Consider the following 17,235-nt stretch of genomic DNA (forward strand, 5'->3'; position numbering starts at 1 on the left):
GAATGCGTCTAAGATTTGAAGTACACTACAATTGCACATTTATCACAATTAAGCACACATTATTTTTCAAAAGGGTAAGTTTTAACAGTAATGTTACAGTGAAAATCCCAGATTTCTCCACAAGTCATATCAGCTTTCCAAGCAAAGCTGTTGCAATAATCCATTGTTATTTTAAGTCAATGGGAAGATAATGATTAAAAGGAGTAATGCTGATGAAAAACCACACGTTGCATAACTGAGTCAAAGGCCATCATATGAGGAGGAAACGGAGAGAGAAAGAAAGAAGGAATTTAGTTAACACTAAACAGAGTGACAGCACAAATAGTATTTTAAGAAAAGACAAAGAAGGCAAGAAAAAGGCAAAAACAATGCTGAAGACTGATAGATGCAAGAAACTGTCATGTAAAGAGCAACCTTTGGACCCAGAAAGGCCTGGAAGAATTGAGAGCCTAGATGTGAATTCCAGTCCGTCATTGTTGCTGAATATTGCCTTTGCACTCCAAGTAAGTATTTATTTATTTATATTTCTTATCTCTTTTGCAAGTTAATAAAGTCATACAACACAGTAGAGTACAATAAACGCATGCACTTTAGCTCCTGCGTGGATCACAGCTATATACTGTAGTTGTTGAAACTGAAGTTATCCTGGATTTTCTTTTGTAACTTGAAAATATCCTTTCATATTTTAGTTACAAATGCTGAAATCTTACCTAATAATGAATTACATAAACGAGAGCAAACACTGAACACAACAACAGAAAAAGTCAAATCTGTTTTGTTCTCTGTCTCTATACAGCATGTGTTGGTACTGTCCTCTATGTGTGCGCTGCTTGTGGATACACTCCTTCAGGAAGTAGATAAAGACAGAATAGTGGCCTACGTGCTCTTTTGCTCAGGTATATCTACACTGCTGCAGAGCTGGATTGGATCACGGTAAGATTACATTTACCCTGTTGCTTTCCATGTAAGCTGATATAGTTGTACTAAAGCATCTATAGGGTTAAGTCCAATGTTTCCTCGGTTTAGTTTGCCATTGATCCTGGCTCCATCTTTGGACTTTCTGATCCCTGCCTTGACTCTGCTTTCTGCTCAGTCAGGTGAGAATGGCACAATTAAAATGAAGCCAAAGACCAAAAATCTACCCAATTAAACATACTAACAAACCCAATGAAACCCATCTAGAGAAAAAATGTCATTGGTGCCGATTGCATTGTGTGTTAGGTACTGCTGTGGCCTGCAGGGGGCAGTGCACTGAACCAGAGGAGCCTGTGGCCCCAGCACACCCAATAAGAGAGGTAGAGCACAGCGCTGTCCGTGGTGCTGAACATTCAGACCACCCTCCATTGTCACATTGTTCCACAGTAGCGCATAGTAACAGCAGATCCTACTTACCAAAAATTGCCAATTTATTTTATTTATTTATTTATTTATTATAGCTAACTAAAACCACTTAAACAGTTATGCTGCTTGAAATAAAATCAATGCTAACTGAAATAAAATATGTAATTATGTATGCATTTATTTAAGGGCTTTTAAAGGTAAATAAAAAAAAATGCTTCTTGAAATAAAATACATTTTAACTGAAATAAAATAATTAAACTTTATGTCAGCTAGTTGCCGAGGCAACATTTCTAATTTTCATTGAAAAACTATAAAAATAACTATAAAAATAACTAAAACTAAATAAACAAATTAATAAAATTGATCAAAAACTATATACAAAAGAAATAATACAAATGACAAAACTGCTACAACTTTAACCAAAATTAAAGTGAAAATAAAATATAAAATTAAATTCAAAATATATTGCTTCTTGAAATAAAATAAATTTTAACTGAAATAAAATAATTAAACTTTGTCAGCTAGTTCTAATTTTCATTGAAAAACCAAAATAACTAAAACTAAATAAACAAATTAATAAAATGGATCAAAAACTATATACAAAAGAAATAATACAAATGCTACAACTTTAACCAAAATTAAAGTGAAAATAAAATATAAAATTAAATTCAAAATATTAACAAAATATATAATATAATAGTATATAAATGATACTAAATTAATAGAAATGCTTCTTGGGCACCAAATTAGCATATTAGAGTGATATCTGAAGGATCATGTGACTTTGAAGACTGAAGTAATAATGCTGAAAATTCAGTTTTGCGTCATTGGAATAAATTAGATTTTAAAAATTAATTTAAACAAAACAGAAATTATTTTTAATAATATTCCGTGATATTACTGTTTTAAATAAAATCTAATTCAAAATATCACCAAAAACTGTAATATATAAAAAATTTTTAGACAAGCTAAGCAGATATTTGATATATATTATATTGATAGTTCATATTTATCATCTTGATTTGTGTGTACTAAATGTATCTGTGCAAGTTTGTCAGTGCTTATCCATTTAAAGTTTCATTATACTTGGCGTATTGTGTGTATGTGTTGGTGTGTGTGTAGTTGAGAGGCATGGCTGTGGTTGCAGGTGTGGTGCAGCTCTCTGTGGGTTTGACTGGTCTGGCAGGCTTTGCACTGGGACATTGTGGACCATTAGTTCTGGCTCCTCTCCTCTGCATTCTGGGTTTTTCCATCTACAGGGAGGCAGCACTGTTTTGTTCTGACCACTGGGGCATGGCTGCACTGTAAGCAAACACTTTCCTGAATTCTTTGATATTGTGTACACTGTCCAGGAAAAAAACAGCAGTTTATAATATTAGTCATTTGTAATATTCTTTATATTAGTAATTGAACAATATAGAAACACCTTATAAGAAAGAATAAGTTTTCTTATAAGAGTTTCTTTTGCACTTTCGCACTCAGTGTGCAACTACATAGATACGCATACTGCACTAAATACATTTTTCTTTTTCCATCAGGGCAATTGTTCTTCTAGTGGTCCTGTCTCAGCATCTGCACTACTTTCTGCGGCTGTCGGTGTTCTCCGTCTGCAAGAGACTTTCTGTGAGTCAAATAAAGGGTTTTTTAGGGTTTCTTAAGGCTGGAATACACTATAAGACTGAACTGATGTTAAAACACTATGATACACTTGCTGATTTGGCTATATGCGACCCTGGACCACAAAACCAGTCATAAGTGTTAATAAATTGAGAATTCTACATCATCTGAAAGCTGAATAAATAATCTTTCCATTATTTATGGTTTGTTAGGATAGGACAATATTTGGCCGAGATATAACTATTTGAAAATCTGGAATCTGAGGGTGCAAAAAAATCGAAATACTGAGAAAATTGCTTTTAAAGTTGTCCAAATTAAGTTCTTAGCAATGCATATTACTGATTAAAAATTAAGTTTTGATATATTTACAGTAGGAAATTCACTAAATATCTTCACGGAACATGATCTTCACTTGATATCCTAATGATTTTTGGCATAAAAGAAAAATTTATCATTTTGACTCATACAATGTATTTTTGCCTATTGCTATAAATATACCCCAGCGACTGGTTTTGTGCTCCAGGGTCACATATAGAGCATCATACATTAAATGACTTAGGATCACACACTAATTTGCCCAGAAACATGTGCCTCTAAGAGACAAATTGAAATAAGATGCTTGAATCAGTATGAAATATTAAACATGTTTGATATCCTCCAGCTTGATGGAATCAAAGTTTAAAGCTAAAAAATCAGAGTCAGTGCCCATCATACACTACTACATGATTTTCTGTGAAATCTGCAGTCTGTCTCTGACTTTCAGAAACTTTCACTCGTCCAGACTGGAAAAGTCTAGCGTATTAGAGCCATTTCTCCAAGTGTTTCTTCACTTTCTAATGTTGTGGGACTTTCCACAAAAAAAGAAGTTTACTTTCACTTCCAAAACTAGTCTAACACAGACACCTTCAGTCATGATTGATGGGATTTCCTGTGTTGCACTGATAGTCAAGCTCTTTTACAGCTTTTAAGCCGCAGTACATTAGATCAGTGTTTTGCCTGTAAGAAGATTATATCATTGATCTGGGCAAAGTTTCCCAACGAAGATGTGCCTTGTGTTACAGTGATCTTTGGCTAAAATGTTCTTAATTTAATATGAGGTTGAATGTTGTCAAAGGTTATGGGAAACAGTTTAAAGCTTTTTATGAGTGATCGTAAGCTCGTATTGGAATCTTGCTTTTGGGAAATCCTTATTGGTTTTCTCTGCTGTGTGGAACTAGACAGTGCCTGACTCTCTAGTTATTATTCTCATCCATCTGTGTGCGTCTGTGTAAATGTTTTGATGTGGGAAGGTTTGTGTGCAGCTTAAAATGTATGAATTACATTATGCAATTTTGGTGTGTTTTTTACAGAATTTATTCATGTTAATTTATAAATATAAATGTAAATCAGTATATGTAAAAAAAACAAAAAAATCATTAACCTTGATTAATGCTTTTTTTCATTTTAAAGGTTTGAATATATTGAAAATTATTGCTGAAAAGTTTAGGTTGCTGAAAAGTTTTTTAAAAAATAAAGAAATTTGATCCTTTTATTCAACAAAGATGCATTAAATTGGTCAAAAGTGACAGTAAAGACATTTATAATGTTACCAAAAATTAATATTTCAAATAAATGCAGAACAAAAAAAAAAAAACTGATCACAGAAATATTACAGTGTTGGGAGTAACGCATTACAAGTAACGCAATTTATGTAATCAGATTACTTTTTCAAGTAACTAGTAAAGTAACACATTACTTCTTAATTTGCAAGAAAATATCTGAGTTACTGTTTCAAATATGTAACACCAGTTACTTTCCCATTTATTGACTGACAGCTAATTGACAACAAATTACTTAAAAAAAGTAACTAAGTAAATTTAATTTAAAAGTGATTTTGTGCCTCTTTGGGATGGCACAATAATGCGACGTTCACTTTTAAACAACATTAAAAAAAATTTACCAACCACAAATTTTTACATGTGCATGTAATTTACTGTAGATTTAAAATGAGGCAAATGTGGCATCTGCAAATACAAAATGACCTTTTTTTTAGAACCTAGTATTTTTCCAGGTTTGCAATTAATTTTAACCATCTGGTCTTTTTATATATGAAATAATACAGGTGCAATGACATTTATGTACTTCTGGCTCCATATACTGTTGGGTCACTGTATGTAGGTCTTTTTTAGGTCCACACTCTATAACAGATATACGTATGTGACCCTGGACCACAAAACCAGTCATAAGTGTAAATATTTCTCAAAATTTAGATTTATACATCATCTGAAAGCTGAATAATTAATAAGCTTTCCATTGATGTATGGTTTGTTAGGATCGGACAATATTTGGGCGATATACAACTATTTGAAAATCTGGAATCTGAGGGTGCAAAAAAATCAAAATATTGAGAAAATCACCTTTAAAGTTGTTCAAATGAAGTTCTTACCAACAGTGTTGGGCAGTAACTAGTTACTGTAATAATATTACTTTTTGCAATAACTAGTAGTGTAACTAATTACTAATAAGATTTCAGTAATAATATTACAGTTACCATCCATAAAAGAAGCTTAGTTACTTTTGATGCCTCAACCCCGCTGATTTAAAATCCAACAATCAAATAATTCCTAGATTTATTGTCATGAGGTGCATGTGATGTCCCCAGTGCAGCAGGCAAGCTTGGAATATGAAAAAGCTTACATTCAGCAGATAGAAATATTCTGCATTATTGCATTATATTGATTTTGTCAAGAAAAAAGATGATCTGAACACTGTTGTGTAAGTTGTGGCTTTACTTTACTCTGGCATTACATCCCACCCACATCCCTCTGTTCAGCATGTGGTACGTTATATTACTATAATCAAAAATCTTTTTGGAAAATTAAACAGTTTCTTACAAACTTATGTGATTTCATAAAATACATAATGCAATATATTGCATATGGGAAACTGAGAAATTACAATTAGCTTCAAGCTACACGTGACAATTAATGAGATTAATACAACACTTCTACTTGAATGTCACTATCAATCACTATTGAGTGTTTGTAATAAGAAGAATTTTATGTGGAAGATACAAAGTTACAAATTCTGTGGGGCGTGAAGAAAAAGTAATGCAACTAGTAATGTAACTAATTACTGTTGCCAGAAAGTAATAAGTAATAATATTAATTTTGAAAGGAGTAGCTAGTAATGAGTAATATATTACATTATTTGAGTAACTAGCCCAACACTGCTTACTGATGCATATTAATAATCAAAAAATAAGTTTTGATATATTTACGGTAGTAAATCATATATTGTCCCTGCTCTTTGTGCCTGTTCTGTGCAGGTACTTCTATCTGTGATGGTGACGTGTGGTGTTTGTGCTGCACTGGTGCACTGGGGACATGTCCATCTGAACTCTGTGACTCAGATGCTCTCAACAAAGAGAAACTCCACCTTCATTCAGGCCAGGAACGGTCCACACTCATCTGACTTTGTCTTTCCTAATGACTCCGTACCCTGGCTGGACTTCCCCCTTCCTGGTAATGTGAAAGATCTGTTTTCAGTTTTAGTAGCCTTGTAGCAGTGTGCGCAAAATGTTACTTTGTCCTCGTGTTTTTTTTTATCTTTATGTTTCTTATGTACTTTCAGCGCCAGCCCTCCCCCTGCTGTCTGGAAAAAGCATTGCAGCAGGAGTGGCAGGAGGCCTGTCTAGCAGCATTAGCTCTCCGGCTGTGTACGTGGTGGCAGCTCGGCTCCTGAAGGCTCCTGTGCCCCCAGCACATGCCTGTAACAGGGGCCTGTGTGTGGATGGACTGGGAAGTGTGCTCTCTGGCCTGATGGGGGCGCCGGTAGGACTGTGCAGCAGTGTGCCTAATGCATGTGTTATTGGGCTAAGCCAGGTAAGAGACTGTATTGATGCTTTAACAAAAGTATTATGATTGTGAAGTTTGCCTAGGATTACCTTTGTTAATGTTTATTGTAATATATCTTCATGATGTTTCTGTCTTTCTCTCAGTCTGGGTCCCGGAGCACAGTGCAGCTCGCTGGGGTGTTGTTGTTAATTCTGGGTGTGTCTCCTCAATTAACTCAGATGCTCTGCTCAGTCCCTCTGGCCATACATGGTGATCATCATTTTTTTATTAAAAGAAGTCTGTTATGCTCACCAAGGCTGCATTTATTTAATCAAAATATATAGTAAAATCAACAGTATTGTGAAATATTATTACAATTTATAAGTTTCAATATATTTAAAATTGTGATTTATTCCTGTGATGGCAAAACTGAATTTCCAGCAGCCATTATACTCCAGTCTTCAGTGTCACATGACATGAACTGCACATTTCTTACTATTATCAATGTTGAAAACAGTTGTGTTGCTGAATATTTTTGTGGTCAAAAAAATAAAAATAAATACGACATAACACTTTTAATCAGCAAGGATGCTTTAAATTGATCAACTGACAATTTAGACATTTATACTGTTACAAAAGAGTTCTATTTAAAATAAATGCTGGTCTTTTGGATTATCTGTTCATCAAAAAAAAAGAGGAAGCAGCAAAAACAGTTTTCAGCATTGATAATAACAATAACCAGTATTAATAATTGAGTATCCATAATAATTGTTAATAATATTATTAAGAAATATTAAGCAACACAACTGTTTTCAAGATTGGTAATAATAATAAAAATTTATTAAGCAGTATATTTGAATGATTTCTGAAGATCATGTGACACTGAAGACTGGAGTAATGATGCTGAAAATACAGCTTTGCATCACAGGAATGAATTAGACTTTTAAATATATTAAAATAGAAATATTATTTTTAAATAATATTTCACAATATTACTGTTTTTACTATATTTTTAATCAAATAAATGCAGCCTCAGTGAGAATGAGAAACTTTTTTTACAAACATTAAATTAGTTAATACAAAGTTTTGACCGGTAATGTACTTTCCATCTTCGAAAGTCATACTGAAGTGAAGTGACATTCAGCCAAGTATGGTGACCCATACTCGGAATTCGTGCTCTGCATTTAACCCATCCAAAGTGCACACACACAGCAGTGAACACACACACAGCAGTGAACACACACACACCGTGAACACACACCCGGAGCAGTGGGCAGCCATTTATGCTGCGGCGCCCGGGGAGCAGTTGTGGGTTCGGTGCCTTGCTCAAGGGCACCTCAGTCGTGGTATTGAGGGTGGAGAGAGCGCTGGACATTCACTCCCCCCACCTACAATCCCTGCCGGCCCGAGACTCGAACCCGCAACCTTTGGATTACGAGTCCGACTCTCTAACCATTAGGCCACGACTTCCCTAAATACTATACCTACTCCACCTAAATACTATATCTCTCTGTCTTTCTTGACTGTACACACAAATCCACACAGGTGTGTGTGAAGGTTTAGGTCTCATCAGGTCATCTTATAGTTTTGGTTTCAGCCCAATGAGCTTGTTAGGACTATGGCGTTATACTCATAGTTTAATGTTTGCGTATGCTCTTGTTCTCTCAGGTGCTTTGCTCGGCGTGACCTACACGCTTGCCGTAGCAACAGGCATAACTTATTTCCAACATGCAGATGTTGACTCTGGACGCAACATTTTCAACATCGGCTTCACAGTGTTCATGTCATTAGCACTGCCACGCTGGTTCAGACTTCACTCTAGTTTTATACAAACAGGTATGGTATAATGCACCCGCTTCATTAAAGCACATCATGTACATCATTTGGCCACGAGTCTGTTTCATTGAATGAATATTCATCACTTTGTGTTCAGGTGTACCCAGTCTTGATGTTTTTCTCCAGTCTCTTTTAACCTTACCCGTTTTCTTTGTGGGAGTTTTGGCTTTTCTTCTAGAGCACACTGTTTCAGGTAAAACAACACAGAAATACACTACCATTCGAAAGTCTGTAGTCTAAAATATATTGTTTTTAAAAGAAAGCTCTCCAAAGCTGCATTTATTTACGGTATTAGACTAAACATACAGTAAAAACAGTGATATTGTGAAAATGATTATTACAATTGAAGTGTTCTATTTTAATATATTTTAACATTTAATTTATTCATGTGATGCAAAGCTGAATTTTCAGCATCATTACTCCAGTCTTCAGCGCCACGTGATCCTTCAGAAGTCATTATAATACGCTGATTTGATGCTCAAGAAACATTTCTTATTATTATCAATGTTGAAAACAGTTGTGCTGCTTCATATTTTAGTGGAAACTGATCATTTTTATTTCAGGATTTTTGATGAATAGAAAGTTAAAAAGAACAGCATTTATTTGAAATCTTTTGCAATATTCTAAAATAAAGCACTGAATTAATGTCTGTGATGTTTGCTCTTAGGGACTTTGCCTGAGAGGGGTCTTGTGCGATGTGAAGGCACAAAGAAGATTCTGTCTCTCGCTGACCAGCAGCAGGGTTACAGCTGTAGTCCAGACGCGGTGTATGACCCACCTCCACCTGTGATGAAAGTACTGGACCTGAGCGGCTTGAGAACCGTCCCGTTCTGTGCCTGCAGAAGCCCACCTGTTGAAGAGGTGGTAGTGACAGTACCAGAGATGTCTAGCCTATTACCCGACAAGGATGCTGGTGTTAGCAGGGTCTGAATTTTTGGTGTTTAGTCCAACTTTTATTTTAGGTTTTTGTATTTAACTTTTGGTTTGCTTTTTATGAATTGTATTATGTTTATGAGTGATAGAGTTTTGTATTAATTTGCTTGTTCTCAATCTTTTTGCCTCGAGGGCCCCCCATTAATCAACTAAATTAAAAAACTTTTTAAGTTATTTATAAGATAATTTGTGTTCAGTTAGATTGTTTTATTTTATTAATAATATTACTATTATTAATCATTTATTAATAGTAATATATTAATTTGAGGCCCCCTCGTGGGTCCAAGTCCCCGAATGAGAATCACTGGATAGATTGCAACAATTGAGTTTCGGAAGTGAAATCCCATTCATTTTCTCTATACGGAAATAGATTTTTAAGATTTGTAAAGGAACACTCCACTTTTTTTGAAAATCGGTGGTAAATGCTTTTCTTAGAATTTGTTGTGGAAAAACTACATTACCCATGATACCTTGCAGAAAATTCCACCAATGAGAGAGAGCAAGTGAGCAAATTTGGCAGAAGAGCTTGCAGAGAATGTCCACTGCATGAATCACCACAAATGACATACTCTGGTGTACCTACTCTTAAAATAGTTATATATATGAATATTTTGAATAAATTTAAAACATGTTTTTATAGCTATAATTAAAAGTTAAAATTAATAGTTTTGTTTTACCAGTGTTTTTAATTTATGTCATTCGCAATGCTGGATTGGATTGTAGTTCTCTCCCTCACTAAATCCAGTACAGTCATATACCTTTGTCTTTATGTCTGATTTTCGAATACCTTTTGTACATTAAATAAAAGTTTGTGATGATGCAATTCTCCTCATAGCTGGTTGATTTGGTTCATGGCTTGAAATGCCATAAATAAGTCTTTTAAAATCTCTATTGGAAAAAATGAATGGAAAAAAACACTTCCGGAACCAACGCCTCTGAAAAAGTGTCTGAACACTAAAGCACTCTATTAATACACTCTATACATTTTAACATGGAGTTCTGAAAAGAGAGACTAAAGAAAGACAAAGGCAGATATTTCCATAATCTTTAATTCTGAAAAATAGATCTTTAAATAGTTTTACAAATATTATATAATTTCTGACATCTTTAAAATGTAAGTAATGCCACAAAACAGATAAATACAGTAAGTTGTATGGGAAACTGAGTATTACTGCATAAAGCACACATAAGGACTACATAAACTGGCATAAACATTGCTACACATTGCACAGAGTAAACTCTTAATTTGTTCGAATAAAGCCTTCATAAAAGTACTCAACACCCTGATGTATGCTAGATGGAGAAATACAGTGTACAATGTGACCATTAAATACTTGATTAAGTTGGGACAGACACCTCTACGTTTACAGTGAGAAACATGTAACTGACCATATGAATGAATGCAAAACAGTTCCCATGAACCGCTCTGGACCTGAAAGTAAATTTTCCTGATGTTTAAAGGCCTTAACCCAGTCGTAAAGCGTATGTTTCTATGGGTGTGTTTGTGTGTACCTTCTTTTCTAACAGAACTTCCTCCTCCGCCTCAAACCTTATCAGGCCGCGTTGGTCTGATCGCGATTGAGTCATTGCATACCTGAGTATAAAGCAAATTCATCTATAGTTTCCTCACTTCCACGCCTATAACGATATGTTTAGTGAATGTGTATGTGTGTACAAAAGAGAAAGAGACTGAATAGGAGATATCTGAGCGGAAATGTGTGCGTCTTGATATATTTGTGATAATGTTCCAGTGTAGGCAGTATAGAAAACCCATCTGAAAGTGTTAAATATGGGTTTTAAAAGATCAATTTTGTCACGTCCAATTTTGTCACTTCCTCAAACGAGGCTCGACCCATAGAAAAGCTGCATCCTTTCTAGTCTTTTAGGGTCTATTCAGGGTCATAACTGATTGTGTTCTTCATTTCAGGACTTTCTTACTTCGCTTTCTCTTAGATCCTTCCAAAACTGGTTTTCGAGTGACATTCTCATTCTCCCCGCTTGTTTTCATCTGTCATTGTCCATCATGCTCCAGGGATGGAAGTGTGTTGGATCCAGCACATGAGTCCCAACCCAGTGCAGCAGTGAGGAATACCAGTGTATCCCCACAGCCTGATGTCCAACTGTCCCTCCCCAGCTATAAAGTACCCTGAGTGGGCCGAAAGCCCAGTGAGCCAGCCAGTGCTGGTCCACGGCCGCGTAGCAGGAGGAAACCACGCCATTGACCACCACCGTGCCGTGGCGGGTGAGCGGCGCGAAAACCCCCTTGTCCTCCTGTATTTGGATCCTAGTGACCCGGGACAGATGTCCCTGCTGTCCTGCTCCTCGTGTGGACACCACGCACTGCCCTGGCAACACGTCACTAGCAAATACAGACTTCAGCTCCGCACTCGCTACTGGCCCTGAGCAGTTCCCTTCGGATACAAACAGGAGATGTGCCGCAGTCAAGGTCAGTTTAGCACCCGAGTCCGTCTCGATGGCATAGAACTGCTTCTCTGCGGAAGGATCGCGGTCTAGGAAGGCGATGACTTCGCTGTAGATGAGCGGCCCGCTCCCGTCGCTCTCCGACGAAGCGAGTACTTTTTCTCCAGGCTGTAAGCTGTCCATAGTCTTCACGCTTCCATCCTCAACGGTGACAAGAGCCGATGCGGGAAAACAGCCACCGGTCTTTGCAGCCACAGAGTGCTCTGAAAGAGAAGTAGAGAGAATACAATGACAAATTGACAATATAAGCGTCCCTTTTCTCTCCTTGATGCGCACAGTAGCCTAAAATAATTCCAAAGGTGTTTATTAAATCTTGGGTTTGGGTTGTTCAGATGGCACAGTGCCTTCCTCAGATTAATCTTCAATCTTTAAAACACACACACCCAAGCACAAACACACTCCCGTTCTCATTGTAAACCCATAAAAATCCAATCAAACAGAGAGTTGCAGTGGCAAAATAACCTGGCGTGTGTAGGCAAACATTTCAAGCGCCATCCTTCAAGCTAAATAGTTTTTTCGCACGACTCTAGTCAGCAGGTAAAAATGCAATAAAAGCTAATAAATAACCACTTGATTGAATCCCAGCTCCCTATGACTTCTGTCCAACAGAAGCGACTGGGGTCTGGAGCGATGTATGCATTACAAAAACCAGAATGAATCTTAAGTCTCTGTTGAGTCCTACACAAATATTTGGGAAAGGTTAGTACCAAGGCCAGGTGATAAGACAGGCTGAGATGAGAGATCTGAGAAAAGGGGACAACAGAGTTACCGTTTGGAAAACAAAGGGCTTGGTTAATCATCTCACAGCACTTTAGCAGCCAGTCCTACTTCTTAAGGCACATTCTCGCTCTCTTACATAAACACACACACATACATATTTACTCTTATGCACTTCTAGCATATGTATGTGTGCTCACAACTCCAAATGTAATACTGTTTTGTTTATTTTATGATATTTTGTAATGTTGTATCATCTCTGGTTAACTGTATCTTTCTTTTTTTATACTGAAGTACATGCCTGAAATCTTGCAATAACAGTTGAAGAAGCCAGCTGAAGAACACACCTATAGAGGACTTTGATAACGCAGAAGTAGACAACAGGTCTTGCTTGTGTTTGCATGCTCTATCAGAAAGATAACAGAAGGGCTTCAAATATGTCCACACACAGGTCTCATTTCTCTCTAGCAGTGGTGAAATACTCTACAGATACTTTATAGTCAGACCTAATCCAAATCTATAGACCTTTTTCTGCACTGCTTATGCAGGAAGACCTGACGAATTCTCTCAGGAACTGACTGAAGTAGAATAAGTTACCAAGTTGAATAGTCCCAGACTCTTATTAGTAGCTACAGGTGATGAGATAAACAGATAATCCTAAACATTTGCAGAAAGAAGTATCATGAAGAAAAGGCTTTGCAAGTTTGCTGGGGTTCTTTGTTGTTCCAGTTATGTGTGGTAAGGATGTGTGTTAAATTAATTTATTATTTTATTATCTTCAATGAGAAGACAATGTGTGCAACAGGTCATTTTAATCATCCAAAAAAAATAAAAAAAATTTAAATGCAGATCAAGAGAGAAGAAAAAGAAACTATAAAAGACTAAATGGGTGCACTTTTACTTTCCTGGTTGTCTGGCCAATTATTTGGTCTCTGGTGACTCAGGTATTGAGGCAGGTGTTTAAGGTTTAATGATGTGGTCTGTTACCTGTTGTTACCTTCATCCCAGGTCTACCACTTATCTCACCCAAGTTAATGAGAAATGACCATCTTCCCCACAATAGGACACACCTGTTTTAACTGCACACTGAACGCATATGAACCTTTCAGTTCAAACATCAGAGATCAGACCGGACAGTTTTCCACCATCAATCATAACCCTGTTTTTTAAATTCACAGAAGATTCCAATTTTCCCTTTTTAGATGTAGTGAACTCAACTATAAATGTAAACTATTGAAGTTCAATGAATAAAGTCTGTGGCTGAATGTTACATTATATTACTTTGTATAGCACATTGGATATGGTTACTCTTCATATAGTTGTATTGCAAATAAACAGATATGTAGTCTCAGCCCTACCTGATTTGACGCTGCAGTGGATGTAAGATTTGGACTCATAGTAGACCCAATCAAATCCGGCCTCCACCGCAAGACGTGCCAACATGCCATATTTATTACGGTCGCGATCAGAGGTGGTGATATCGACAGCTCTTCCTTCGTAATGCAGTGAATCTTCAAAGTGATTCCCGTCTTCATCCCAACCCTCGGTCACCCTGAGCTTCACCCCGGGCCACATGTTCATCACAGAGATAGCCAGAGAGTTCAGCTTATCTTTACAGCGCTGTGAACGCAACAAGGAAAGATGTTTAGACCTGGGTTACACACGTGGAATATGATGGCCTGCATTTACTGGAATTTTGTAAGACATACGCAAACAAAACAAGTTATAACTCCAAAGGGCAAAACAGACTGAATCTCTCTCTCTCTCTCTCTCTCTCTTTCTCTCACACACACACACTTATATCACAGGGCAAGACAGAAGACAGGCAGAATTGATGCAAATGACACTGATTTCTGGTGTAAAAATAAAAACATCCAGAGATCTGCAAGAGTCCAGGATCACCTCTTTAGAGAGTTGAAGTGAATGGCTATAACAATGAATGGGCTAAATCTTTAAATCTTGTTTATATAAAGAGGATTTGATTTATCTGATTTAAGTGACGTTTTGGAAATTAGTTTTTAACATCCATTTGTTTGCCCTGTTTTCTATCTTCCATGCAGAACTTTCCACCATACACTTTCCAATAATTAGTATTTGCTTTCCTAAATAAATGACAATTTATTCCTATATTAACTAATTAAAAGTGTTTCTGTAATCCCAGTTTTTCCACGTTAACATGCCATACAATATGCCATATTTTTTGTTTTTAACCCAGGCACCTCTCTTTCATGCCTGAAGAGTTTGTTTTCAAAAGCACCCACGTAAAACATTACATAATGACAAATTATTGAATCATGAGGAGAACTGAGTAATGCTAGAACCCACAAATATATACAGACTTATTTTTACCATCCCGCAGGTATTTTTCAACGACCAAGGTACAAAATGTTGAGTGATTCACTTTTACTCATTTAACCTAACCACATTCACCACCCTTTAGAATACACAAGACAAATTTGCTTTTAACAGCTAATTCATATTTCAGCATGGAAACAAACATTCACTGCCAAAGCACAGATATACTGTAACTAACCACAATTTCAGGCAATATAGGTTTCATTATTTGGAAAGGAAATACGAGTCATAAGTTTAGATTCATGAGTCATTTAATATTTGTTTATAAATTGTTTAAATAACCCACAAACTAAATGTAAAGTTTACTTATTTTTTGAAACCATTTCCATTTATGATTAATAAGTCAAAGCGTTTTAGAGTGAGTTGTCATGAAAAAGTTTTTGCTGGTAAAATATTACATCAAAAGATATTTTTATATCGTTCGCATCCATGCAAAATAAGCACTGTTATTTAGATCCATTGCATAAAAGCGAAATATTCACACAGTGCATAAAAGAGAGCACATGAACATATTGAAAATTATTTGACAGGTCCTAGATTTTACTTGAATGACCTGTAGGTTCCACAGAGAACCATCATAAGAACATCACATTCTCTAGTCATTTGGTAAACAATCTGTTTTCTGCTCTGAAGAACAAAGAAACCAATATGCTGATCTGAAGGACCAGCAACGTAAAATCAGTAACTTATTTCAATCCCCAAAGAACCACACAGCCAAACTCACGAACCCAAAGGCGAGGTTTTTAAAAACATAAGATTCTCTCCTTAACCCGAGAGCCATCGAAGAAGCTTTATTATTACGCGATTTTAAGAGACAAACCGCTGTCAGCAATCAATTCCTCTGAAAGCTGTGAAGATCGATAGGAGCGCGTCTGTGGGACTGAGCAAAGGGCACACCGCTGAGCAACACATTTAATGCGCTCGCAATCGAATCAAAGCCACTGAGTGTGTTTCTAATGCGCAGATAATTGAATTCATTTGAGCTGCATTATCCAAGTGTCGCTCACCTGCGTCATGAGTCGATCCGCACCTGTGTTCTCCTCATCTTTGAAGATGATATCGGGGTTGTAGTTCGGTGTGAGCTCTTTAAAGCGCTCCGAGGTCCTGGTGATCTTGCTCTCGTGTCTCCCACTGGCTCCCAGTGTCTTTTCGGCTACATTTGGACTAAACTGCTTGTAATTAAGGGGTGTTAGTTTCTTTGGAGGCCGCCTTTTCCCATGTCCCCTCCCCGGCCCACAGCCCTCGTTAACAGGTGCGAAAATCAGGGCGCAGCCGACGAGGAGCCCAAACACCACGGGGAGACGCATTCCACCCCAACCCGCCGGGCACTCCGACACGGAGTGGTGCGGTGGCACAGCTCGCCGTTCAATGAGAAACTACCCCCCGGAAGATCCTTATTCCCCCCCACGGGGTAAAAGATGGGGAGGACAAAACCTCTACTTCTTTATCACCCTTATCCTCGCCATCGTCCGTGCGTAAAAGGCGCTTTACGCAGAGGCTGTCATGGAGAGTCGCTGGAGAAAAGATCCAGTGAGACCAAGTGTTCAGTGCCCATAGAATGCGAAACGCTGGTCTCTCGAGAAAATCACCGAAATGAGAGTGAGCAGGCAAGTCCATTTATTTATCTAACAGATTCAAGGAGCGAGAGATACAGGGTGATTCCGACGCACACCGGGAGAGCTGTCAGACTCGGAGAGACTGCGGCTGCTGCCTTTGAATGAGCACGTCCTTTGGCGCACGTCAACTGATCTGAGTTGCCGGCGAACTGAGACCGCACCCTGCCAGTTTTTTGCCCCTCTCTATCCCTGCCTTCCACTCCTCCCCATGGGTCACATTGGGTGCGTCGTATACCTACCGGCTCCTTTTAACGCTTCACAGCGCCTGGCTGGGCAAACACAAGTCTCAGGGAAGAACTGTGGACTCAAGACTCTCCGATTCATAGATCCACAAATAGAGAACGAGCCTGGCTGCTCCTCAAACAAACGTGAGCGACTGCTGCCCTCCCCTACCTCTTTATAACACTGATACGCTTCAGGAAACACACTACACTAGAACCTGGCGCATTCGTTTGAATGATTGATCATTTATTGATCAGAAGAGGCCCGTTTGTTTAGGCCGTTCATTTTTGGTGACAGGTGTA

General features: G+C 37.4%; 2 protein-coding genes across 2 annotated transcripts; one reads left to right on the forward strand and one right to left on the reverse strand.

The window, feature by feature from the left end:
- Positions 1–368: 368 nt before the first annotated feature.
- LOC306876216 (solute carrier family 23 member 3-like) lies at positions 369–9,539 on the forward strand (the record flags this gene model as incomplete). The annotated part of the gene is made up of 12 exons (XM_079427221.1): positions 369–503; positions 797–933; positions 1,027–1,097; positions 1,222–1,295; positions 2,464–2,645; positions 2,880–2,964; positions 6,266–6,461; positions 6,571–6,821; positions 6,938–7,043; positions 8,442–8,609; positions 8,707–8,802; positions 9,277–9,539. 12 exons carry the CDS (start codon positions 369–371, stop codon positions 9,537–9,539), a joined length of 1,764 nt encoding a protein of 587 aa, XP_079283347.1.
- A 1,034-nt stretch (positions 9,540–10,573) lies between these two features.
- LOC306875705 (indian hedgehog B protein-like) lies at positions 10,574–16,861 on the reverse strand. Its single transcript, XM_079426407.1, has 3 exons — positions 16,103–16,861; positions 14,099–14,360; positions 10,574–12,226 (listed from the first exon to the last, which is right to left on the reverse strand). Exons 1-3 carry the CDS (start codon positions 16,400–16,402, stop codon positions 11,547–11,549), a joined length of 1,242 nt encoding a protein of 413 aa, XP_079282533.1. The 5' UTR covers positions 16,403–16,861; the 3' UTR covers positions 10,574–11,546.
- Positions 16,862–17,235: the final 374 nt, after the last annotated feature.

Source organism: Barbus barbus (genome assembly GCF_936440315.1).
Source record: "Barbus barbus genome assembly, chromosome: 10".
Classification (NCBI taxonomy): domain Eukaryota; kingdom Metazoa; phylum Chordata; class Actinopteri; order Cypriniformes; family Cyprinidae; genus Barbus; species Barbus barbus.

Bases quoted from the DNA above. Each gene is read 5' to 3' on its own strand.
- LOC306875705 (XM_079426407.1), bottom strand. From the start codon at position 16,402: ATGCGTCTCCCCGTGGTGTTTGGGCTCCTCGTCGGCTGCGCCCTGATT. The intron at 14,361-16,102 runs GTGAGCGACACT...TTGCGTTCACAG, and splicing joins CGGATCGACTCATGACGCAG to CGCTGTAAAGATAAGCTGAA. The intron at 12,227-14,098 runs GTAGGGCTGAGA...CTTCTCTTTCAG, and splicing joins CCACTGCAGCGTCAAATCAG to AGCACTCTGTGGCTGCAAAG.